A 20,959-nucleotide genomic window follows, 5' to 3' on the forward strand; every position below is an offset into this window, starting at 1 on the left:
TATTCTAATTAACTTTCTTCACTGTCCTGCTTTCACAGTCATACTTAGAAATATAGTGACATGGTTTGGGGAGTACTGCATGCTACATTTGCCCTTGTTGTAGAAGTTTATTATCCCCTCTCTGCTGTGAAGGAAGGGAGGTGGTAAATATTCATCTGCAACTCATCCCTATTGCAAGCATGTTTTCCTTAATTTGGGGAATGTCAGAAGTGTAAAAATGCTTGCTGAAAACCGAAAATGATTTCCACAAGATGGCGCTTTTCATCTTCCAGGTTTCAGACTCTCTCCCAGAAATTCATCATTCAAGGCTGATTTCTTCTTCTGATATAGATAAAGTTACCCAGTCATTTCATAATCATATTTTTAAAGATGAGTTGAACGACATGATAAAATCATAGCTGAGCGAGGAAATCTATGTTTATTTGTCTTTATGAAGCACAGTGCATGTGTAAACTTTCCTTTTCCTGACCTCTCCTAAGCCTTTAATTTTCTATACTTAAGGATCATTGTAAGATAGCACAGGTTGAGCACCCCTTATTCTGAAATTTGAAATACTCCAAAATTGCCCTCATGGCAGGCTGGGGGAGTGACTCCTTTGTTTCAGACACATAATTATTAAACATGTTGTGCACAAAGTTACCTTCAGGTTATGTGTATAAGGCAGTGGTTCTCAACCTGGGGTCCCCAGATGTTTTTGGCCTTCAACTCCCAGAAATTCTAACAGCTGGTAAACTGTCTGGGATTTCTGGGAATTGTAGACCAAAAACATCTGGGACCCCAGGTTGAGAACCACTGGTATAAGGTATACTTGAAACATAAATGAACGTTGTGTTTAGACTTGGGTCCCATCTCCACACACACACAATATTCCAAAATCCAAAAGAAGAAGAAGTCCAAAACACTTCAGGTTCCAGGCATTTTGGAGAAGGATACTCAACCCTTTATCATGTAAACAAGGAAATCTTTCTCCTGCTTCCAAGAAAATTCTGTTGTTACTCAGTTGACAGTTTGGGGGTGGGGGTGGGGGGAAAGATCTTTTGTATTCAAAAGATTATATTTTAGAAATGGAAAGAATGTAATACACTATGAAATACGTACTATAGATGAGTTGATGGCGGTCATACCAAATTTAACATGAACATAAGAGAAATTCTTATCAGAGATGTAATAAATACTGATTGTGAATTTGACAGTTTTGTCTTTCAGAGTTGTTGCTTTCTTTCTGAAATATCTCTGTGAGTGTCTTTTCCAAATTCATATCCCATTACTCGAATGCTATGTGTTTTCTGAATTGAATTGACGTAACCTTCCTATACTTATAAAGCGTACAGCTTTGATCTGATACTGGAATTCTTGTTGCAATGCATTCATTAAGCACTGTGCTACATAACACGTCTCATACCCCAGGCATAAAAAAAGTATTTGATATCCAAAGGCCAAACTAAATGTTATGCAAGAAATTCGTGCAGTGTTTCCTGACAGTTTGGCATTTGTTGGAGGTTTTTTAAAAAATTAATTATCATATATACTTATGTATAAACCAACCTCATATATAAGTTGAAGGCAGGTTTTGATGCCAAAATTATTAATTATCTTTGACCCATGAATAAGTTAAGGATAATCTTAGGCACATTTAACAATCACACCTTTTCCTCCCCTTTTAAAAATGCATAGAGGGAACATACTAAGGAAGTGCTGAAAAGGAGAAGATGTGTTTATTTGAAGAGTTACATTTGCAGAGGTTGATTTGCATAGCTGATACAAATACAGATAGGAGAGAAGAAGGAGGGCTCCAGTTCTTTCCTTGGTCTGAGGTAAGGGAGAGATAATGTCTCTGCCTCTTGTCACTGTCTTCTCAGTACATCCCTATTCCAGCATTGATCTATATGTAAGTCAACCTAGGTTTTGGGGAGCTATTTGTTTTTCTTTTCTTTTTATACATGAGTATGTATGGTAAATAATAAACAGCCTCTGAGTCTGATCTGAACTGGAAGAGTGAGAGGTAAAGATAAAGGTTCTGTTTTAACTCCTTCTACTGTACCTTAGCTCTGTTCAGCTGACATCCTCCCTGCTTTCTCGTTTGAAAGGAAATGGAGACAGCATCTGAGTCTTTGCATTTCTTAATCCCTGAACAGAAAAACAGCTGATGTGTGTGTATGTGAAAGAGAGAGAGAGAACCTGAACCAGTCAAATGGCAGAAAGAAAAAAAGTTAAGCACCCCTTTCTGCTGCTAAATTCTATTTCCCAAAGTACATTGCCATTATAACTTTAGATAAAATTAGATAATTATGACCAATGTGAAGGGCATAGCTGTACAATCTCTGTTCCTTAGGAAGAAAATACTGGGTACTTTTCAGAATGAATACCTGTGGGACTAACACAGACTGCCCAGGCTTTTCATCCCAGAAGGCCACATGTCAGGTGTGCTGGTGATGCAGGTACCACATCTGGCTTAGACACACATAATCAAATACAGTTTTTACAGTTAGGGACATTTTTGGCACCAGGGGTACCAAGCACAGCTGAGATCTCTGCATGCTTTCTCAGAAATACAGCCCACTGCAGTTCTTTCAGGCTTAAGACACAGTGTAATTATTTGCACTTAAATCTTAAATACCCCTTTCTTTCAATACTTTCAGAATATAAAAGGCGTTTAAGGACAGGATATTTAAAATTTAAAGCATTTAATGGGGATAACCCCAGGATTCAGTTCAGCTCAACAGAAAGGAAATTTTGATTAAGAGCTTCCAGAAGGCAAGAGTTGGTTAAGAGAGTACCATGGAAAGTGGTAGACTCTCTACTTTGTTGGAGACTTTGAAACAAGTTGAGTGGTCACCTTTGAGGGTTACTTTAGCTAGGGCAAGGGAATTGGATTAGATGCCTCCTTGGATTATTTTGTGGTCTGTGGCTTTGAAGAAAGTTATCTTTCATTTGGACCCCATTTCAGTCTTTTCCTGCTGCTGCTGCTGCTGGAAAATTGGTTTGGAGTGAACAGTCCATAGAAAAGGGATATCGGAAGGTTTTGCACCTCTGTAACCTAGAGAATAAGATGTTCCAGTTCTTCTATTTTTTAGATATAAAGAGTGGTTTAAGAGCATGTAAGCCTAATAAAAGAAACTATCATTTAGTGTTTTTAACTTTTTATAAAAATGAAAGAGACCCTTTGTGTCCCTCTGTCCACTGCTGCCTGTTTTATTAGATAAGTTAAGTCTTGTTCAGCTGAGCAAAAACTATGCCTGTTTTGTTATGCTAGAGGCAGGCCCGTAGCCAGGATGTTGATTTGGGGGGAGCTGAGTTTGATTGGGGGGGGGGGGGGTTGAGTCTGAGTGAAAGAGGGTCTACCCTAGCAAACCTTTTGTATCATTATCCCAATGCCCCCATGCATATGGGATATATTGAGCATAGTGATCAGATCATGATATGAATAAACATAACAGTTTAAATAATGTACCAGTAAGGCCTTCTCGTGGACCACCATGAGAATTTCGGGCCCCTCAAGCCCCCCCCCCCCCCCCGGCTACATGCCTGGCTAGAGGTGTATCCATAAAGCATGTAGTTACATCTACAAGATTAAAAGAGAGCATTTATGAATGGCACATATGATTAGTCCATGTGAGCATCCATGTGAACCAGGAGAAAGAGGTGGACATCTTATTGTGTGAATGCGAAGATAGATACAAATAAGAAAGGTCTTTTGCGACAGGAAAAGCAGTGAGTTGCTTGAACAAAGAATTTCCAGAAATAAAGGTAAAATACTTGAAGCATGCTTAAAATGACTTAAATCATTTTCTTAGTATGCTTAAGGATGAATCCGAAATCCAGGTTTCTTTGCATGTTATCTTTTTAAAACTTTTTAAACAGAGCATCTCTTGATTTCACGGGTGCACTTCAGTCACTTCTGACTAGGAAGTAAAAAGGATCCAAACAACGTTTTGCTACATTTCCAAATAGCAAGAGGTTCATTTAAGGGAGTAGAAATTTTTATTAATTCCAACATGACTTAGACCACACAGTTTATTCTACTTTCTTAGACCAATTAATTGGTTGGTTTTTGTGTGAGGGAGGCAGGTAATATAGAGGCTGCAAATATTCTTAGGAGATGAGGAAGGGATATAGTGAACATGACATTGTAAAATCCTTTTTTGTATATTATTTTTTCCCAGAAACATCTGGTTCCTTCTTTTATGACACATATGTAAATTCCAACCTGAGTCCTTTTGTTATGGGTCTCAGGAGAATTAGTTTGCACTCCTAGAGTCCCCTGGAATTTAGTTTTCTAAGCATGTATTCCATGCTTAGAATTTCACCTTCATTACTAATTGGTTTGAATTGTATTTTAATTGTTAGTTCCCTTGAGGGCTTGTTTTTTGTGACTGGAATAAAAATGCAAAAATAAATCACTACCTTCTGTTTAAAGTGTTGTACTGCTTCATCCTTGTAGTTTTCCCATTCCTGAGATTGGTTTCATATTCATGACTGTTCTTAACAATTGTTCAAAGTCAGACTAATGCCTTTGGAACCTGTTGTTGAAGAGGTGTGTCAATATAATATAGATAAAGTACCTAAATGTGAGTAAAATTACGTAGAAGTATCTTGTTTTTACAGGATATTTTATACTGTGTGACTTTGTATGGTGCTGCTACTTTTGTTAATACCATAAGTTTGATTTTCACCAAATATGTTCATACTTAAGATGTAGGCAGAAAGTAATCAAAGTACACTGGGGTAACCTTTATGATGCAATGAAATATAGATTAATAGTGCATTTATGTGCATGGCATGCCTATTCTGAAAATCCAATAAGATTTTGTTGTTGTGTGACTTCAAGTGATTTTTGATTTATGGCAACTCTAAGGTGAACCTATCATGGTATTTTCCTGCCGGAATGGGCAGGGAGTGTGTGTTTCCCTTTCTCTGTGGCTGAGAGAATGTGACTTGCCCAAGGCCACTCAATACTCAATCCATTTCACCAGGCTGGATGGGTAAGTGGCAAAAAGATCTTAAACTTGTAAGGAGTTGAAGCCTAAATCAAGTATTATGCAAAGTATTATTTTTTAAAATGAGATTCTCTAATATTGTAAAAGTTTATATAGAGTGGAAAGAATTTATATTCTGCATGTATTGTGCTCTACAAATATATGGCAGTGTGTCTTCCAGCAGAAAATTTCTTTAGAATAGTATTTTATTTTTAATTATCCCCCTTGTAGTACTACAGATAATTGTATATGCCTTTAGGAACAAGAATTATGGCTTCCTTGGGACTACAATATTTAATTTCTTTTCTGCCATGTATTAAAACCCATTGTTAACACTGCATGAATATTTCTAGTGGTTAATGTATTCGAAAATTCTAAGTGAAAGGAGATTAGTTCTTATATTAATGAAACATTAAAGCAGCTTCTGAAAATCAAGGGAAAGCAAAATAATTCCGATAAGAGACAACGGTTTATGTTCACCTTAGATAACATTAAACACTTATTTGTTTTAAAAATTATACAAAGCACATTTCGCTAAAATTTTCACAAAATCAATGTCATTTGGGGAAATTAATTTTTCCTTTTATTTTGCATATTTTAGAAATACAGAAGTGAGGGCAAGGAGCTTCCAGGGTTGTTTTGTGTTTCACGTTCTGATTATAATGTTTACTGCCCCTTCTCAGTAAAACAATGATTTCTCTCAGGTGGGAAGGAAACAGCCAAAACATGTAGGTGACTATATTGCAGGAGTCCTCAAACTTTTTCAACAGGGGGCCAGTTCACTGTCCTTCAGACCGTTGGAGGTTTTAAAAAAACCTATGAACAAATTCCTATGCACATTGCACATATCTTATTTTGAAGTAAAAAAAACAAAAACAAAACGGGAACAAATACAATATTTAAAATGAAGAACCACTTTAACTCAATGTTATGGAATCCTTGAGCTGCAGTTTGAACTTTTGACAGAAAAGATGAAACAGCTTATAAAATTTTAAATCCCAGGATTCCATAGCATTACGTCATGGTAGTCAAACTGGTATCAAACTGCATTAATTCTGCATTGTAGATGCACTCTATTTTTCTGCACTTTAGCTGCGTATCATCGGGTGCCTCCTCTTCATATACACCAGTGGTTCTCAATCTTCCTAATGCCATTACCCCTTAAGAGAGAGCGGAGAAGGGGAGACTCTTTCCTTCAGTGTAAGTTTGTTAGTGTTGTATCAGATTTCATTCATAAGACTATCCTCACTTATCCTCATCCTGCTCCATTTCTTCACCATTGAGAGTTTATTTATTATTTATTTATGACATTTCTAACCACCCCAGGGTAGGGGGATTCAAGACAGCTTACAGCTAGGCAACTATTCAATACGTTCAAAAAAATGTACAATTAAAAACATTTAAATAGAATTATAAAATACATTAAAACATTTAAAACATATAAAACAATGCCTTCACTTAGTGGTTCTCAACCTGGGGTCCCCAGATGTTTTTGGCCTTCAACTCCCAGAAATCCTAACAGCTGGTAAATTGGCTGGGATTTCTGGGAGTTGTGGGCCAAAAACATCTGGGGACCCCAGGTTGAGAACCACTGACTTAGAATATGGTGTAGTGACCATATTCTCAGTCTTTCTTTATTTTGTCATAGACCAACATAAGGAGAGTTGGGTACAGTCTAATAAAGCATAATTCATTAAAATCTTGGCTAAAAGCTAAAATATAAAGGTATATTAGAAAACTAAAACACAAGATATTAATTTTTAAAAAGAGGGGAAAACTGAAGGTAGAGTTAAGAGCATTTGGAGAATATGAGGGAGCATAGGGAGGGGAGGGTACAGTCAGACACAAGTCTAGGAAACTCGGGGCTGGGAGCACGAAATAATATATATCTATAATTACAATTCTCTGATAACTTAGAATGCTAGCTTGTAGTACCAGTCACCACCCAGCAAATTTTAAACACTGCCATCCAGAACTTGGCAACATTATAGGTTATAACAGAGTTGGTATCTGACAGCAACAGAGTGGTGTAACATTGTCCTAAGCACACTGGGTGTTTATATAACAATTGTGAGATGAGACTAGTTTGAATGTCTGTGTAAAACAGGCACTGGAGGAGCACATGCTCAGTTGTTTCTATGTGTCCAGAGTCATAGGGGCACAATCTCTGAGTAGCAACCCTAGAGAGAAACTTAGGGATGAGATTTTATATGCTACTGTCTGTATCCATGTGGACTGGAAGTCATCCCGTCATTATTTTGGTTTTCTGGTTGTTAAGTTGTAGCTGATCTGTGTTGCAGTATTGTGTTAGAGTTTTCAGTGCTCTTATAAGGCCAGTAGGTGTTCTTGACAGTAGTGCTGCATCATCTGCATAGAGTAATGTGATGATATGTCTTCCCACAAGTTTTGTGGCGTGAAAGTCCATATTATAAAGATGATCCACCATGGAGTGGACGTGGAAGTTAAATAGTGGTGGGGCCAGGATGCAACGTTATTGTTCCGTCTTCCCTTTCTGAGATTGATAGGTAGTTCTGTCTCTTTGTTGCATCCTCCCCCTCCCCCCCCCCCCCCCGGGCCTTTCAACTTTCCATATCTACAACTCCATATTCACAGATTCCACCACCCACAGCTTGAAAATATTCAAAATACAATCCAAAAAGCAAACCTTGTTTTTTAAATTTTTTATAAGTCACATCATTTTACTCCAGCACTGCATATAGTGGAACCTGAGCATTCACAGATTTTTGTATCAATGTCGGTGGGGGTGTCTGGAACCAAGCTCTAGCAGATACCAAGGACCATAATATATTGTATTTTGCACCAGAGTATCAATAGTGAAATGTGTTTCTTCCCCACCATAGGACTAGACAAGCTTCTAAAATCTGAAAACTAAATGTCTCTGTACTGTGATCTCACAGATGGTGCTATGCATAAGAGTATAACATTGGGATCTCAGGGTTAAAAAACAGAGGCAATATTTTGTATCATCTTCAAATAGCATCTTCTTGATGGCAAAGAATAATGCTGTAAAGATCTTCTGCTTATCTGTCACTGATGAAGCATGTTTATCAGATAATATTTGTTGTTTTCTTCCATAATGTGGGTGGCCTCAGATGTGCAAACAAGATTAAGGGAGAAAGGCTCATAAGTGGTACTTTAAAACAAAATATATGTGAACACCTGCATGGTATAAATACTCTTTCCAGTAATCTTGAATGGTAAATATTTGCTTATAAGCAAAGTATTCTTCATTGAGATGTAATCAGGATGTTTGAGCACTGGCAAAAATAGCCTTGCTCTTCCATTCAGTTATTTTTGTTTCTTTTAATTAAGATGTATAGCTTATAGTAACACCAGTTTAACCAGAACACTGGTTTGCAATGTGTTTTACTAGCTGAACAGATGCTTCATCCCCTTCAATCATTTAGTTGTAAAATAAGTTTCTATTCAGGTACAGTTAGACTTCCACATTTACTGCAGCTAAAGACATAGGACCCCCACAAAAGTGGAGGCTGGGGGGCACAACTAAAAGCCACTTTTTAAACCGGAAGGAATATATCTCTAGGAATCTCTTGTTTTTCCAGCACAACTCAATGGTGAACGTCTGCGAGATGTTGACCATAGAAGCATACTTACTAGGGGACCTACGAATGCCCAGAAAAACATTCTCTTTATGAATTTCTAGGTCCTCCAACTCAGCCCTGTGCTGGAATTTGACCACAGAGTTATGATGGAAGACTCAGAGATTCCTAGAGAGAACATATTAATCAAATTGATGAATAATCAGATGCACAAGGTGAAACTCGCAAATGTGGAGGGCAAACTGCATGCTGATAAAAGAGAGAACCTTTGTCAAAACCGTTTTCTTTAGAAACTGAAGTAAAAAGTTCCTAGGATATCATCAGTTCTGAAGGCCGATTTCCACAATATACTTTACTTGAAGATTATTAGTACGAACTGTTTCTGTAAAACTTTGTGACTTATTTGGCACCAAAAGGAAATTCTGGTGATGGATAGTGAAGGTTCATTCTACACATGCACGTAGCCATTTAATGCTACAGGCAAAGAATGATGATCCGTGTGTGTGCAAAATTGACCCTGTAACTCAAGATGCATCTACTTATAGAATTAATACACCAGTTTAACTGGTTTAACTCAGTGCTATGGAATCCTGGAAGTTGTAGTTTTACAAGGTATTTAGTCTTCTCTGCCAAAGAGTGCTGGTGCCTCACCAAATTAAAAATCCAGGGATTCTATATCATTCAGCTATGGCAATTAACATGGTGTTAAACTGTATTAATTTTACATAGAGGCACCCAGAGAAAAGCATCCAGGGAGCTCAGGAAGAATGGCCACATGATACTGGAATGTGATCGAGTAGAGGCATGCTGGAGAATGATTGGAGGAGAAATGAATAGAATGTTAAATTTACGAATAATAATAGCCAATAGAAATGTATTACATCCAAGAATACCAGGAGTTTATAATGTGCAAAAGGAAAGGGTAGTTGACAAATTAATAGCGTGTGCTCAAAATGTTTTAGTGAGCAGTTGGAGAGATAAAACAAAATGGACTCTTACAAATTGATATAATTATATAGTCAATATGTTAAATGTGGAAATAACAAATTGTAAATTGAACAATATAGATAAAATAGAAAATGTTATAATAGAGTGTGTGAGATCCAGTTAGGAATTACTTAGATCATGTTTTAAGGTGTGGAGTAGAAAAAATGAGAGTAAGATTGATATTTCAAATGTTATTTCTATAGTTTATTGTACAAAGGGTATGCCCAAGGGGAAAGGTTGGAGGGTGGGAGTGGAGTAAAACAATTAAAAAAATCTTTTTTAAAGGAAGAATGGCCACTCTCTAACACCACCATCTTTGTTGCATTAATCAGTTTCCTCATTCTGCATAAAGGTAATGCTAGCCCAGATGCAAGTAATAATTAATTGGTGGCAATTGCTTTAATATTTCGCTGGGGGGGAGCAGACTAAATGATAATGTATGTACACAAATGTACTTGGGAGATAGACGTAAGCACAAAATTATTTAATTACTGCAACAAAAACACACACACACAAAAAAAACCCTTGAGTTACAATGAAATCCACAATAGCTGAGAGGCGATGATTAATAGTTTACGAATCTAACTAGAATTCCATCATTGCAGCTGTAAGTGTTGCTATTTCTCTGTGACCAGGCAGGTGACTTTGCTGTGACCTTGGGGAAGAGTCCCTGGGCTCAGCTATGGCTGCTGGCCTCTGTAAATGATGCCACTTGGGAGTATAGCAGAGCTAGTTCAGGCAAGTGAACAAAATCCCTTCAACAGATGAACAGAAGAAGATCTTGATGTGTTTTCAAACCATGTTATCAGATCCTTTATATGGGTTTCAAACATTCTGTTTCTTTTATGTTTCATTAATTTGATTCAACTTAGAGTCGAAGAAGAAAATGTTGACCTTTACTTCAAACTTATTTTCCTCAGTTCCCATCAGTATGTTAGATTTTCTCTTTCAATAGGGCTCATTTGGCAAAAATGAATTACTGCAGTGGCTTCCACTTTTATAAGCTGCCTTGAATCGCAATTTTGAGGAAAAGGCATCATGTAAATGAATTGTATACCATCTTAACCCCAATTATTTTAGTTGGATTTTAATACGTTTTTATAGATATAATATGTTAAATGTGTTATGTCATATTTATTTAATTTTTTTATTTGTTACATGTTTCACTGGCATTACATGTTTGCCACTGTGTTTTATATTGTTGTAAGCCTCCCTGAGTCCCCTTGAGGAGATAGGGTGGGCTATAAATAAAGATGATGATATTATTATTATTATTATTATTATTATTATTATTACTATTGTGGATCGGGGTGATGTTTTCAAGCTCTGGTTTCAGATACATTGAACAGGAAACGATTATGGGACACAGACTGATTATTCTTTTTCCAAAATGATTGAAACCAGAATTATATTTTTTATTTTGGATTTTTCAGATTTTGGAATACCTGAATACATTATAAGATTTTTTTTTCAAGATGGGACCTGAGCGTAACACACAATTCACTTATACTTCATATAGAAAAGGTTTCCCCTTGACATTAAGTCTAGTCGTGTCTGACTCAGGGAGGTGGTGCTCATCACCATTTCTAAGCGAAGGAGCCAGTGTTCTTTATAGACACTTCCAAAGTCATGTGGTTGGCATGACTGCACGGAACGCTTTTACCTTCCTGCTGGGGTGGTACCTATTGATCTACTCAGTTCTCGAACTGCTAGGTTGGCAGAAGCCATTCTCCAGATTTGAACCACTGACCTTTTGGTCAGCAAGTGCAGCAGTTCAGCAGTTTAACCTGCTGCACCACCATGGGCTCTTCTTTCATACACACACACACACACACACACACCTGAAGGTTGTTTTGTAAACTGTTTAATATTTTTATGCACAAAACAAAAGACTTCATTGTATCAGGAGTTTTTAGCATCCTAGAATGCTTGCAGCATGCTGGGAGGTTGGAGCCTGCCAGATGCCATCAGACAACACACAGCTACTTCCGACGGGGCTCCGTCATTCCAGCATGTTGCAAATATCCTAGGATGCTGAAAAGAGAACACAGGAGGCTTCCCATGTTCTCATAGAGAAGAATGGGACTAGTGTGGGGGGAAGCTGGGTGTCAATGCTTTTCCCCATGGGATGGTAAGTGAATGACGTGGGGCGCGGGGTGACAGATGCCCCTGCTGCCTACTGTATTTACCACAATGCATGGCAAATCCCCCCACTATCTCCTGTAATTTGGACCTCAGTGAGATGAGGTCCAAAGTGTGTGTACACTGAACCATCAGGAAGCAAAAATGTGCCTGTATCTCAGCCACACGTGGACAATTGTGGATTTTAGAGTATTTCAGAATAATTGATGCTCAACCTGCATTTTGTGTATATTTCAGTTAGATTTTTATTAACACTTTTCTCCTTGTATATGTTTTACAGATCGACTGTTTTGCTGCTATGGTATATATAACATTATCCTTTTGTTGTTTCAGATACTGATGAGTACAGGCCACCAGTATGGAAATCTTACTGTGAGTATTTGAATTATTTTTTTTATGTCATCCTCTCTTCCTACTTCCTACAAACTGGTATTGTTAGTATTTCCAAATTAATTCAGTTGAATTTCAATATTCACATATATTCTCTGCTTATTGTCATATGTGATTGACTGTGATTTTCATTTTCTGAAACAAAGTGAATTGCAAGCTAAAAGCTCAGATTGTTAAGAGAATCTATTAAGGTTGAAGGGGTTTTGGTTGCACAATTCTTCCTATTAAGACCACTTGGGTTGTAGCCACACTGCAGATTAATAACAGTTTGACACCAATGCTATAGAATCTTTTGATTCGTACAGCAGCTTTGTGAGATATTTAGCCTTCTCTGTCAGGAAGCTCTGGTGCTGCAATAAGATTGCTCAAACAGTTATGGTTTATGTATATATTAAGTCATATAAAGCACTGAATATAAAAATCATGGCACTTTAAGCACAATATTATGATGGATTTTAGCTGATGTGGCATGCGTGAAGGACGTGTTACTCCAATTTACATCATCTTTCCCACAGAGATTTTAAAAAGCCCTTTATTAGAGAATGACTAAATCCAGTTTAGAACATAAGAGATCTTCAGTAAATTGGTTTCTCCTCATTCTAAATCTATTCATGAACATGGATGGGTATGCAACAGTGAACGAATAGAACAAAATTGAGACAGAAATCCTGGTGAGTCCCTAAACCAAAACCTTTTAGTTCTAACCTTGCAAGTCTAGTTAGCTATATTTGAAGTTTAAATTTGGTGAACCTTGTTACCCGAAGTAATTTGTTATAAGCAGAAGCTGAAACAATAAAAATAGTACAATGTTTTTCAAAAAGTAAAAAATTGGAGAGCATTGATCAAAAGGTATATCTGTATTGTTTTGGTGTTCATTTGTTTTCAAGAAAAAAGGACTGGAAGAAGCATGGAGTGATGTATCTTTCAGTTGTCTTTACTTGGAGGCATTTGCTCCTGCTGCCCCTGAGTGAAGACAAATGATACCAAGGGACTTAACTGTCATTATCAGTGTTTCATCACTGTATTCCACTGTGATTAAAGTGAGTTCTATATTGAAATTAATGCAGTGCCAACCTTCATTTGATTTCATTTCTGCCCAGGCTTTTTCCCCCTTTCTCTCTCCAGAGCCTGGAAAAATTGCAGTGCCTTTAAGACTCCCTTGCCCACAGCTGCCATCCCATAATCGCTATTGTCAGAACCTTTGTCTGCTTCAGAGCCTCTTAAGTGTCCCACAGTGCCGCTTTTGAGTCATAACTTGTTATATCAGTCGCTTGTCATATGCCAAGCCAGTTACTTAATATAAAACCATTAACAGAGAGAGTGACTTGAAGCAGGCCTTTGTCTTCAAGCTGATGATTAAAGGATAAAATTGGCACTCATTGCATCGCTTATATTAAACATCATTAATCACAACAGTCATACAACTAGTGCTTGTCACAAAAGAAAGCATGTGTGGTTGCAAAATAGGAATAATAAATCTCTGAAAAACAACCCTTTTGTAAAGAGAGTGAGCTTTTGCTTTGCTTGTCTGTTTGTTGTTTATGTCAGTCTATATGTCACATAGCATTAATTTATTATAATGATCTCTTATTGGGAACTAGGAGATACCAGTTTTTTTAATTGTTTACTGGATTCTGGATTACCTCCTCTACACTTGTAAATCTGTAGTGGTTTGTTAGTATATATTGTATTTTAAGAAGATTTGGCCCTGACCCAAATCAGTGATGGGGAATATCTGGCCTTTTTGATCTTTGTGGATATTGCCGAAGTAGCTAGTGCCTTTTTTGTTGATTCCTTTCCCTTTAATTTTGTACAACGTCTTGGAATCACACTATGATAAGAGCATTGGCTGAAATCATAATGATGCTTATTCAGTGCTAGTCCACTATCTGGAAGGCGACATGTTCTGCACCACTTACCTAAGCAATGCATTAAATGTCCATCACTGTCACTATCAAGTCATATTAATAACTGTGATAATGTATAAATCATTTCCTTATATAATTGTATTTTGTTATACTGAAGGTAATTCCTAGATATATGAAAAAGTGACATAAAAATAATCTAATAATGATAACTGACCCCCTGATGTGGAGAGATCATTATAAGATAATGCTCAAATGTTTATTTTACATTCAAGTTAAGTGGCAAACGTTAAAATAAAATCTGATTTACTTCTGCCTTCTCATAGTGTATCAATTGCAACAGGAAGCTCCCCATCCTAGAAGAATTACATGCACATCTGAGGTGGGTACCATGAAAGCAATAACCAATGAAAGCTTGTTTCAAAATTGTATATTGTTCCTTAGTTTACATTCTAATCCTCCTATGTTTGAGAGTTCACCAGAGCTCACTTTTGCATCTACAGCCCTTGACTCCCTTCCCCTTAATTTTGTACAATGTTTTGGAATCACACTATGATGGGAGTGTTGGCTGAAATCATAATGATGTTTGTTCAGTTCTAAAGTAGTGCCTTTGATGTAGCTTTGAGGTAATCAGTCCAAAGTGGGGTGACTGGTATTGGAAATATATTGGAAAGGCACTTCAGAGTCCTCTTTGCTTGTCTTCACAACTAGAAGGTGATATTTACTTGTGTAGATTTCCTTCTCTTCAGGAAGATGTGAGACATCCCTTGGGCCCTATGAGGGTCAGATTATGCACATGGTCTCTGGTTGTCTTTCTTTGGCTTGTCAGGAAGTGTATTCATTTTTAAAATATGTTTCCAATTTTTTGTTAAACAACTTGATTATGGTGCTGCACTGCTCTCCATGTATCTTTCTGTTAATTTTGTGGATTCTGCTCTATTGCAAAATAAGTGGAAAATACAAGTTCGGAGTTGAACTTGCTACCTTTTCAAGGAAAGGTTAAACCTCTTTTCACCTAAAACGCAGGAAGTTGTCCTGACCCTAAACCAGTGCCTGTCATCAGTAATGGACTGGATGAGAGCAAATAAATTGAAACTGAATGGAATTACACTCCCCCTTAAGAGACAGGTCCACAGTTTGGGGGTCATCCTGGACTCGGCACTGAACCTGGGAGCCAGGTTTCTGCTGTGTCCAGGAGTGCTTTCGCACAAATTAAAACTTGTGCACCAACTGCACCCATTCCTTGAGAGGCCGGATCTTGCCATGGTGGTACATGCCTTAGTTATATCATGTTTGGATTACTGTAATGTACTCTACATGGGGTTGCCTTCAAAGATAGTTTGGAAACCTCAGGTGATCCAAAGAGCTGCAGCCAGGTTGCTAACTGGGGCTGGCTACAGAGATCAGACACCCCGTGTTGCAGCAGCTCCACTGGATGCCAGTACATTTCTGGGCACAATTCAAAATGCTGATTATAATCTTTAAAGCCGAAGATGGCTCAGGTACAGGCTGTTTGGCTGATCACATCTCCCTGTACGAACCTGCCTAATCCCTGAGATCCTCAGGAGAGGCCTTTCTCTTAGTCCCACCCTCATTTCAAGCACAGTTGGTAAAAACGAGAGAAGGGGCCTTCTCCGTGATCGCTCCCTGCCTTTTGAACTCCCTCCCTAAATAACTAAAAATGATACCTCCTCTCCTCTCCTTTAAAAAGCTTTTAAAAACACACTTATGCACCTTAGCTCATGGAGAGGAGGAGGACTAGTACATTTTATATATATCCTTGCCTAGATATTGGACACCTACCTCCACCTGCTGGATGTTGTACACCACCTTAGCTTTTAATGCCTTTTTAGACTAATTGTAAGAGTTTATTATGTTGTAAATGTTTGTAATGCATTATGTTATGTTTATTTAAGAGTAAGTTTTGGTTAATTTTTAGGTTAGTTTTTATAATTTCATATTGAGATTGTTTTACCCACTGTTTTGATTTGTTATTTGTTGTTTTCGACAAGAATTAAATACTGTTTTTCATCTGCCGTCTTGTAAACATATCTCAGTGGTGAAAAGACACCATTATTTAGCTATTTAGTTATTGATGAAAGGTATATACTAACTTACCTTGAAGACCTTTATTGAAGCTTTATTCAGTGGCCAAATTAAATATGGTTGTAAAAGTATTATTAATATAGTATAGATGTCATTTTTTTCTTAATAATGGGTAGCAGATGAACCGACTACTACTGGATTCAAAGAAATAGCCATATTAGTCTATAGCAGCATTAAAACAAAGGAAGATGATAAGGAATCTGGCAGCATTTTTAAGACCAAATAATTTGTATTTTGGCATAAGCTTTCATGGATATGTTTTAATACTACTACCTGTATAATTGAGGAAGTGGATTGATATCCACCAAAGCTCATGCTAAATATAAATTGCTTAGTCATAAAGGCACTGCTAGATTTCATTCTTCTGCCACCCTTTGTTCTTTTTATGCTATTTCTGGCTTTGTGATTCACACACAGGTTGATCTACACCTGCACAGTGCTGTTCAGAAACTTCTAAAGCCTCAGACATATCTTTTGGAGGAAATCCCATCATCTCAATGCTGGTGATCAATGCTGTCCAATTTCTTTGATGATGTGGAAAAAGAGGGGGAAATGATACCATAATATTTTTTCTCATCCTACTGTGTGATACTTAAACTTATCCAAAAATCCAGTAGTTTAAGTCATCGTGACAGGTTTTCACTGAACAGGTTTTTTTTCATCTGTTCTACAACCAACTCCTGGATCATGGAATAATATCAGTTTCAATTTTTAATATGCCACATATTAACTCCACTAGTTACAATAGAACTACAAAACTCTATTTACGCTAAATAGATAATAAAAATGATTAAAGTTTTAACTTTTATTGCAACACTTTCATCACGTAGCCAAAGGAGTAGAAATTAATCTTCAAAATGTGTTTGTCATTTTGACACAGACACAGGAGCATGGCTTTAATAGCTTATGTTTCTTAGATCACAAACAGGATTAATTTACTGAATTAAATTAGAATTTCTTTGTCTGATTTCTTTCACTTGCCAGCTGCAATTCTTCCAAATATCCTTTAAGCCTCCAGAATGGAAAATAAAGCTATAATAGGTATGAAGTACAGTAGTCTGTGCTTTTAAAGAAAATACTGGTTTATGAGAATATTGGGATGGAAGGCATTTTGATATCTATCTAGTTAATATTGATTCCTAATCATGAAGATAGAAAATAATCAGGAGAAATTAGCAATTTTGCTTTTGAATCTATTAATGAATTTTCTAAAAAGAGCTTTCTCTTGGATCATGTTAATTCTCTTTCCTTCCTATAGCACTAAGGCTGAGGTTTTATTTTGGTGCAACAAACATTTATGTTTATCATAAACATTTGTTGCAATTGCGCTGATCCATTTAAGAATATACATGGGCTCTCACATGCATAAGCACATACATGAGTCTTGATATGCGTATTTCTGGAACTGGAGATGAATACAGCATTCAGGGTTCCCCATTGTCAGAAGCTTTTCTGGTCAACCTCCAGATAATGTGGGATTGCAACTTCTTCCATCCCAGGCACTATCGCCATTGGTCAGGGATAATAGGAATAATAGTCTAGCAGTATTAGAAGTGCTATACAGGTCCCCCAGTCCAGCGTGTAATCTGGTATGAAGTTTCAAAATAGTAACAGTGGTACCAATCTTCTGGGCCTTTTTTTCTCCTCAGTGACTTTACCATGACACTTGCAAGTTGAGTAGAACCACATGTGAAGAGCAGGAAAATGAGTAAACTACACATGTAGTACTCCACTGGCATACTTCCAGAAACTAGATCAGTTCACATGCTTCCATCTGTTAAAGCATTATAATCATTTTCCTTTTGGTGGCAAGTGATTTGAAGAACATATATATTTTGCCAATTGTCTTATGTCTTTCATAAGAAATCATGATAGAAGCCTCCCATAGGATGGTAACACATCCGGACGCCCCCTGGACAACATCCTTGCAGATAGCCAATTCTCAAGTATATTCTCAAGTTGCTTCTGACACGATTAAAAAAAAGGTCTTTAAGTAATAAGTTGTGATAAACACTGCTGATTTTCAGACGCTCAGTATATAGCCATAAAAGAGAAAGAACCTGAAAAGTTGCAAAAAATGAGCACAGCTATTGTTTATATACTGCATAGCACTTTAATAATGCTTTACAGGCAGTCCCCAAGTTACGAACAAGATAGATTCTGTAGGTTTGTTCATAAGTTAAATTTGTAAATTGGAACGGTACATTTTTAGACAACTCCAGCCACGCACACATACATGCATGCTTTGGATAGCATAGGGAAGGATTAACACCCTTGTGGTGTTTGTTTTGGTGTGTGTGCCCCTGTTTGGAAGATTTCACCTCACTTTCTGTCCCTGTAATAATTGGATTTTGAAAAAAAAAATGGCTTGTTGTGGAAACAAGGATTGGTGATAAAGCTTCAGTTGAGATACCTTTTCCCCATGATAACTCTTTCAGGAGTGAATTTCCCTTTGGAGGGGTAGATTTTTCTCACTTCTTGTTGACTCACCCCTGTTTGTAACCATGAGATGTTTGTAAGTCAGATTTTTGTAAGTCGGGTACTGCTTGTATAATGTTTTCATGGACATTGAATCCAAAGGTTTGACTTGCTAGTTCAAATCAACATAGGAATCTAATAGAATCATCAAGTTGGAAGGGACCATAAAGGTCATCAAATCCAGCACCATTCTGCCATGCAGGAAGATACGATCAAAGCACCTTCAACAGATAGCCATCCAGCCTCTGCTTAAAAACTATGTTTTTTCCTGTTCTGATATCTGGTATCTTAAAGAGGCATTGTGAATACTATTATAATGTATTGTTATATTTTAAAAAACATTGGAAGAGATATTTTATAAAAATGAAATGCGCATTGTTGGGGGGGGGGGGGTCAGTTACCTGTATAAATAAAACACCAAGACAGGGGAAACATAATGTGTTATTTTTATAATTTTAATTTTAAATAATTATGCAAAGTGAAATTACATTCTGCAGATCTCAGTTATATATCATGATGTTATTACAACAAAGAATTAAGAAATAGAAAAGAATTTTTTACTGTTCTGTATATATTTTAGATTTCAATATTAATGTCAAGAATACGTAGTATGAATTTACATAGGATTTGTGCTACATTAGAACAGTAAAGACAAATATCACTTAAGTAAAATAAACATTAAATATTAACCAGAATTTATGCCTACTAGGTCTATAACTACCGTATTTTCCGGCATACAAGGCGACTGGGGGTATAAGACAACCCCCCAACTTTTCAACACAAAATAGAGAGTTAGGGATATACTTGCCATTTAAGATGACTCTGCATTCCATGGAGACCTGCTGGGGGTGATGGCCTGCTGGGCTGTTCCCGCAGCCCCCACCTCTCCACCCAATCTACTTTCAAGGCCCTCCTTCGAAGGCCACAGGGCACACCTTAGGCCCAAGGAATCGCCTCTGGAAGACAACTCCCATCAGCCCCGGGGCGGCAGCGTGCCTGGGATATGCTCCCAGAGGCATCCTGGGAGCAGTAGTTCCCTGACTCCCACATCTAAGGCACCCAAGGCACTCCATGGAGTCATGCCGGCCACATGACCTTGGAGGTGTCTGCTGAGAATGCCTGTTCTTCAGCTTAGAAATGGAGATGAGTACCACCCGCCAGAGTCAGACACGACTAGACTTAATGTCAGGACAACCTTTACCTTTATTTTAAATGATTAGGTTTAAATCAAAGTTGAAATTATTTTTTTTTGCAATCTATTATCAAGCTGGTACATATTTTAAAATCTATACCATTTAGTGATATAGGTTATTTATTTATCGTGTCATCAGCAACCATACCATTGTATTACAATTCTAACAGAACAAAACAAACACACAGATTAAAAAGAAAAAAAACCACACAGATTTTGCAAACTTGGTAGCTGAAGTGATATAGGTCAATAGTTAGCACAGCTAGTATGATCCTTGTAAGGTTTAGGAATCAAAATTATATAAGTATGATTTAATGATGAAGGGAGGGAGTCAGCTTCTAAATGATGAAGTAGAAGGAGCCTTGGGGCAGGTAAGCTTGAAAAAGTTTACGTTCTTTTAATCGGAAACCCATCTGGACCAGGTGCTTTCTCATTTTTTATATTTAAAATAAGGCTTCTAATTTAATCCAGATTCAAGGAGTTGCAGTTGTGATGCATCCAGATACAGAAGCTTAGTAGGATAGAATAAAGCCTCCATATCTTGCTGGTGTATTTCATTATCAAAGCTGTTTTATAGTTTTAATTCTTACTTTATATGAGAATTAGGCTATAATTTCTCCCTGTATGTGGATTTTACAAATCTCCCATTAAATTGCAATTGCACATATGCGCTGTACCCTCATTAATTTTAAAGTATTCTATCAAATATGATAATATGATAAGTCTTAAACCTCTCAACATTAAAAAGAGAAATACTAACTACCAATGTCCATTAGATTTAAGAATATTAGAGAAATGTAAAAAACAAACAAACAGGCAAATGGTCTGATACTATTTAAAGAATCAACTCCAAACCCCTTTAGATTATTTGTCAAAGAGACTGAAATTAAAAAATAATAATCTAATCTGAAACAATTGTGATGATCTGATGATATAGTAGGATAATATGTATCTTCTGAATGTGAAATTATCCATGATCTACAGAGTAAGTCTCACAAATGACCTAAAACTTCATTAAAATCCTCACCAATGAGCATATAATCATACTCTTGAATTTACTCATTTGCTGAAACAATAATAAAACATTGCAAGTGTTTCACTATTATGTATTAATCATGACAATTTTAAAGAGCATTTCACAGCTAAATTTTTATTTAAAACACCTGCCAAATTGGGGAAGTGTTCACTGAACTGAAATAGAAATATGTTTACAAATTAAAATTGCCGCATCATTATGTGTAT

At 36.9% G+C, this 20,959-nt stretch overlaps 1 protein-coding gene across 2 annotated transcripts in view; it reads left to right on the forward strand.

Moving 5' to 3' along the window:
* Nucleotides 1-20,959, forward strand: part of CHN1 (chimerin 1) — a 136,802-nt gene that overhangs the window by 29,853 nt on the left and 85,990 nt on the right. For both annotated transcript variants that reach the window (XM_060779405.2, XM_060779396.2), the window contains exons 2-3: nt 12,020-12,058; nt 14,268-14,323. In XM_060779405.2, the coding sequence (XP_060635388.2) occupies nt 12,020-12,058; nt 14,268-14,323 (95 nt within the window). The remainder of the gene's footprint in view (nt 1-12,019; nt 12,059-14,267; nt 14,324-20,959) is intronic.

The sequence above is a fragment of the Anolis sagrei genome, chromosome 1, assembly GCF_037176765.1.
Source record: "Anolis sagrei isolate rAnoSag1 chromosome 1, rAnoSag1.mat, whole genome shotgun sequence".
In the NCBI taxonomy this organism is placed as follows: Eukaryota; Metazoa; Chordata; class Lepidosauria; order Squamata; family Dactyloidae; genus Anolis; species Anolis sagrei.